This window comes from Balaenoptera borealis (genome assembly GCF_965194805.1).
Source record: "Balaenoptera borealis genome assembly, chromosome: 20".
Lineage (NCBI taxonomy): Eukaryota > Metazoa > Chordata > Mammalia > Artiodactyla > Balaenopteridae > Balaenoptera > Balaenoptera borealis.
Genome location: NC_138879.1, coordinates 10,745,124 through 10,750,985, shown reverse-complemented (window position 1 = coordinate 10,750,985; position 5,862 = coordinate 10,745,124). Strand labels below are relative to the sequence as shown.

The following is a 5,862-nucleotide window of genomic DNA, read 5'->3' as shown; positions in this document are numbered from 1 at the left end:
GGACCGGGTGGAAGAGCTGGCAAGGGGCGCGTCGCCGGCTCTCGGGGTTCGGGCGCGGCCTGCGGCGCCCCAACACCTGTGCATTGTGCATTGTGCGGCGCGGGCGGCGGCGGGGGGAGGGAAGGGCGCGAGTCCGGGCGGTGGGGGTGGGGCGGGCTGGGGGTCGCTGAGGGGGCGGGGCCTGGCTGACACCGCCGCAGGGGTCCCAGCGAGAGCTGTGGGGGACGCTGAGCACCGGAGGGACATCTTGGCGGCGGGAAGGGGGCCCCGGCGGGGACAGAGGGCGGACAGCCCCCCTGCCAGCCCAGCAGACTGACAGCGGCCGAGCCCGCCCTCCGCGCGACGTCACTTCCGGCGGCGGCCTCTCCCCCCCCCCCCCCCCCGCCAGCGCTCTGTCTCCGGAGTCGCTTCGGACTCCGCCCCCTGGCGATTGGAACGCGGGTCACGTAGCAACGCGGGGGAGAAAGCGAGAGGGGCGTGGCCCGCAGCTCGCCCAATCAGAGCGCGGGAGAGCTGGCCCTGGCCGCTCGGCTTTAGCAACGTCGTTAGCAACACGTGGGGCGGGAGGAAGCGCGGGGAGAGAGGGGAGGAGGGAGCCGCGCGCGGGAGGGGGTGGGGAGGGAGCGAGCGCGCGGGAGGGGGAGGAGAACTGACGTCAGCGGGAGAGTATTATGGTCTGTCGTGCGCTGGCTGCTGCTTTTCTGCTCCTGGAAGCGGCCAAGGGGGGAAGCGGCGAGTCAACATGGAGCTTTCAGCGGTGGGGGAGCGGGTGTTCGCGGCCGAAGCCCTCCTGAAGCGGCGCATACGGAAAGTAGGTGCCCCCAGGCCTTGGGCCGAGCCCTCCCCTCCCGGCCCGGGTTCCCTCCCCCTGCTGCAGCCCAGCTTCCCTTCCCCCAGGTCCCAGCAGCGGCCGCGGCCGTGGCGGCGGCTCTGAGCCCAAGCGCTTTCCTTAGACTTGCAGCGATGCACAGATTGCATGGGTGGGGGGTGGGGGGCGGGGTGGGGGGAATGAATGCCGGTGCATGCACTTTGTGCAGCGTTTCGTGCAGGGGGTGATGCAGCGGGCGCGTGCCTTTCGCGGTGGGATTTCGCGCATTCATTCGGTGCATGCATTTTTTTGCATGTATTTCTCGTGTCCCCGTCATGCAGTTTTCACCGTGCACACATACATTTTCCTTTTTGCATCCTCAGGGACGCATGGAATACCTCGTGAAATGGAAGGGCTGGTCGCAGAAGTAAGTAGGTTCTGTGCAATTCTCAACCCCAGACTGTTATTTGGGAGCTTGCTTTCTTCCTCTTTTTTCCTTTACGTTGAAATACAATACAATGCAACAAGAAAAGTTACAGACATACACACACCTACCCGCGGCTCTTTCCCTGCTCCCGGGACTGATGCCCACTTCTTCCTGATTCCTTTTAGGTACAGCACATGGGAACCTGAAGAAAATATCCTGGATGCTCGCCTGCTCGCAGCCTTTGAGGAAAGGTAGAGGCCCCTCCAAGCTTCAGCTTCTCACTTAGAACACGAAGGGTGGCTCTTATCCAGCTTGAACTGGAGGCCCACTTGTTTTCTTTACTCACACACCCCTTTCTCCCTCCTTCCTTTCTGCAGGGAACGAGAGATGGAGCTCTATGGCCCCAAAAAGCGAGGACCCAAACCCAAAACCTTCCTGCTCAAGGTAGAATAGCAGTGTCCAATGGTGGGCAGCAATGTTATGTCAGTTTGTGGGAAGCGGGCCCTGAGGGCTTGTGAACCAGTGGGGTGTCCTATTTGTAATCTAGGAGGGAGTCCCCAGACAGGCTGTCACCAAGTCACTGGCACTGCTAAGGGTGTCTTGAGGGGAGGGGAATTCTAGGATTCCACACTAGAATTTCTTTATCGGATCCCTCAGCCATCCCAAATAGACATATAATCAAATACAAGAAGTGTGCTTGGTGTGAATGGCTGCTTCCAGATAGATCGTCTACTCCCTCCTCCAGACTGCTGCCCCTAAGCTTCACCCCAACCCATATAGAAATTCCAAGGCATCAGAGAGTGTAGCAGGGAGGGTGGGGCTGGAAGAGGGGTGGGGAGGTGGGGGCGGTAGACAGGGCCCTGCTCTGCTCTTGACACTGCATTCTCTTCTTGCAGGCCCAGGCCAAGGCAAAGGCCAAAACTTACGAGTTCCGAAGTGACTCTGCCCGAGGCATTCGGATCCCCTATCCCGGCCGCTCACCCCAAGAACTGGCCTCTACTTCTCGGGCCCGTGAGGGCCTTCGGAACATGGGTCTTTCCCCACCGGGGAGCAGCAGCACCTGCCGAGTGGAGCCCCCTCGGGACCGTGATCGGGAACGGGATCGAGAGAGGGAGAGGGAACGAGAGCGTGAACGGGGTGCTAGCCGCGCAGACGACAAACCCAGCTCGCCAGGTGACAGCTCCAAGAAGCGAGGTCCCAAGCCCCGGAAAGAGCTCCTGGACCCCTCACAAAGGCCCTTGGGAGAACCCAGTGATGGCCTTGGAGATTACCTCAAGGGCAGGAAGCTGGACGACACTGCTTCCGGGGCAGGAAAGTTCCCAGCTGGCCACAGTGTGATCCAGCTGGCTCGAAGGCAGGACTCGGACCTGGCCCAGTGCGGTGTGGCCAGCCCCAGCCCGGCTGAGGCCACGGGCAAGCTGGCTGTGGACACCTTTCCAGCCAGGGTCATAAAGCACAGGGCCGCCTTCCTGGAGGCCAAAGGCCAGGGCACCCTGGACCCTGGTGGCCCCCGGGTCCGGCATGGCTCAGGCACCCCCAGCTCTGTGGGGGGCTTGTATCGGGACATGGGGGCCCAAGGGGGAAGGCCCTCCCTCATCGCCAGGATCCCAGTGGCCAGAATCCTGGGGGACCCAGAGGAAGAATCCTGGAGCCCCTCTCTGACCAACTTGGAGAAGGTGGTGGTCACCGACGTGACCTCAAACTTTTTGACCGTCACAATTAAGGAAAGTAACACGGACCAAGGCTTTTTTAAAGAGAAAAGATGAATTGCTGGGTGGGTGATCCCAGGACAAGAGAGCAGGAGAGAGAGTGAGAGTGCAAACTTGGCATAATGCTTTTTATTTCTGGGTGGGAGGTGGCCTTCTGGCTGGTCCTGTCCCATCCCTACCTTCACATAACCCCCTTCTTTTCATCCCTCCCCCTCAGTTTTGGTTGGAAAGATTATCTCTAGAGTTATATTTTCTATTAGATGTAAATATGTTATTTAAGAAAAAATATCTAAATATATATATTTCAACTCTTGAAGTTGTTTTATTTAAACGAGGAGAGAAAGAGAGACTCAGTGTGGTTCAGTTGGGGCAGACAGGCTGAGTTGGGGCAGGAGGGGCCTGACAGCCACCCAGGGCACTAGGGAGGATGAAGACCTGGGCACTGGGCCTCTGATGGTGTCTGGAGAGACTCAGCCAGCTCACCTCACCCCTCCTCCCTTTTCCTACAGCCCCAGTTCAGACCCCTGGAACCAAGGCAGGACCCGGATTTTTTCTCTCTTCCCATTGGTGGGCCAGGCCAACAAAAGGTTGGCTCCCCAATCAGAAAGGAAGGGGGTGGGGTCAGTCTGTTATTCTTTTTCCTATTTTTTTTTTTTTTTTTTTTTTAAGATTAAGAAATCTGTTGCGGGGAGAAGGTATTAACCGGAGTAACTTTTTGTGTGTGAGGTTAAAGGTAAAAAGTTGCGGGTGGTTGGGGAGCAGCAGATTTCTCCCAGGACCACACCAGGAAAAGCACTTTACGGGAGATGTGTGTGTTGTACACGCAGATCGGATCGTGTGTATGTCATGTGGACAAAATCTCCCAGTTCCCTCGATTCCTTTCCTTACTCCACAGAAAGAAAAGAAATCCAGCGAATCTGTTTACATTCCCGAAATGCCAGGATAAATTGGGAGGATTGCATGTCAGTGCCCAGAGTTCGAGGCGGTTGTTGTTTTACAAGAAAAGTGGTCGGGGGTGGACTTTTCCTTTTCGCGTCCTCTAGTTTCGCTAGAAGAGACGGTGGCCCCCACCTCCCAGGAAGAGTTGGCCTAGCCTCCCTCCCTCGGGGAGGGCGGGCCGCCAGCTCTCAGGAGAATGTATGGCCAGACAGGCCCACCCTGCGGGACCCACAGAGGGAGGGGCGGCTGGGAGCGGGGGCCGCAGCTTGGCTGGGAGTGCGGTGGAGGGTCTGGGCTTGGGGCTCGGGGCTCGGAGCCCGCAGGACTCGCATCCCGGCGGTTTCGGCTGGGAGAGGGGAGGGGCGAGGGGAGGTTTCCATCCAAGAGTGCGCATCAGAACTTTTCCTTTTTTTTTTTTCCCCCTTAAAAGCAAAAGCTATAATTTATAGGCCTTTTCGATTCGCGGAGTGTTCTCTATTTGAACTCGACATTCAAACTCCGCCAGAGGGGGAGGGAGGAGCGGGAGTTGGAGAAGAGACGGCTGGGGAGGCCTTGCGTGGCGGCGGGTCCCGGGACGCCCCCGCCCCGGCCGACTCCTGACCACGCTGTGCTCCAGGGTCGCAGAACGCGCGCCCCTCTTTTGACTCAAAAGCACAAATCTGTCCCCCTTACATCCCGGTCCCTTCGAGGAATGATCCTGCGGCCTCCCCGCCCTCCCCCACCCTTAAAGGGCCAGCGGGGATCTAACTTCCCATTGCTAGTGGAGGGAGGGACGAGGGGGCCCTGAGCCTTGAGAGGAAGCACAGATTCCGGGCGAGCGCGGCGGGGACCCGGGATTGAGGGGGGAAAGTTCTCGATGCTGGGGGGACAGGGCGGGAACCCCAGCCTGGTTTCTCTTCCGCACTCCCCGTATTCCCACCTCCCTCTTCTCAGCCTCTCTCTCCTCCAGACTTTTGCCTTTGAAGTGAAGGGGTAAAAAAGAGGAAGACGGTGTACTACATGATTTTTTTTTTTTAATTATCAAATTGCGCCTGTAAAGAGAAGCCCCTGGAATGGGGATTTTTATCTGCTCGCATTTGTAAAACTGGTATTTTAGACTTTGTATAAAGAAGCGCCGTTGACCAAGTGTATCTATTTAAATATCGACGCTATTTTCAGATGAAACTTCATTGACGGGACATGTCTGTTACCGAGTGGAAGGTCACTCCGGGACACGTGTCTTTACCTGGCTGCCGCCTTCCCTCCCTCCCTTCCTCCCTTCGCCCTCATCTCCCTCCCTCGGGGCTGACTTTGCCCCTTCCCTCCGACCTTTCCCGGCTAGCGTCGTTCTGCCCCACCGTCCCTCTGTCCTGCCGTCTGTCCCTCTGTCCTGCCGTCTGTCCGTGGCCATTCGCGCGTCTCTTTTACTCTCTTTTGCGACGCTGACCTGGGGGTGGGTGGGCAGGGCCGGGGCCGCGTGGCTGGGAGTCTGCAACCGCGCGGGATGTGTGCGTGTTGGGTTTATTTAATTCTAAGATTTGTACAAATCTCGACTCGATCTCCGCCTCAGCTCGAGTGAAGGTTGGCACCTATCTTCCGCGGTTGTGAATGTCTGTATCCAATACCGCTTTTTACGTGTTTAAATATATACTTTGTAAATAGAGACGTGTCTCGGATTTTATTCCTTTTTTCTGGCCCTCGAGAAGAGGGAACAGGCGCCTCGCGGGGGAGAGGATCCTTCCCTCCTCGCTCATTACCCATCCCACCCCCCTCTCTCGCCCTGTCGGCCCTGGACGATTCCGTTTCCAGTAGGCCCTTCCCCAACTGAGGGGATGCCAAACCCGGCGGTGGAGAGGGGTAGGCTTGGGAGGGAGCGGGATGTGACCCTTCTTAGCCTTCTAAGGGGGATGGTCCTGGCTTTCCTCACCTACGGACTGCCCTTCTCTGCGGCCTGGGCAGAACTCGGGGATCTCCGGAGGATGGGCCCGACCTCTGGGTTC

At 58.2% G+C, this 5,862-nt stretch overlaps 1 protein-coding gene across 1 annotated transcript; it reads left to right on the top strand.

Moving 5' to 3' along the window:
- Window positions 1-665: 665 nt before the first annotated feature.
- On the top strand, window positions 666-5,525 carry CBX8 (chromobox 8). Its single transcript, XM_082371733.1, has 5 exons — window positions 666-811; window positions 1,192-1,235; window positions 1,421-1,486; window positions 1,613-1,679; window positions 2,132-5,525. The coding sequence occupies exons 1-5, from the start codon at window positions 743-745 to the stop codon at window positions 2,999-3,001; spliced, it is 1,116 nt and encodes a 371-aa protein (XP_082227859.1). The 5' UTR covers window positions 666-742; the 3' UTR covers window positions 3,002-5,525.
- The last annotated feature ends 337 nt before the right edge of the window (window positions 5,526-5,862 follow it).

What these genes read in the sequence shown, in the direction of transcription:
- CBX8 (XM_082371733.1), top strand. Translation starts at nt 743, where the DNA reads ATGGAGCTTTCAGCGGTGGGGGAGCGGGTGTTCGCGGCCGAAGCCCTC. An exon ending in TGAAGCGGCGCATACGGAAA is followed by an intron (nt 812 to 1,191) that starts GTAGGTGCCCCC and finishes TTGCATCCTCAG; the next exon opens with GGACGCATGGAATACCTCGT. An exon ending in CTCGCAGCCTTTGAGGAAAG is followed by an intron (nt 1,487 to 1,612) that starts GTAGAGGCCCCT and finishes TCCTTTCTGCAG; the next exon opens with GGAACGAGAGATGGAGCTCT.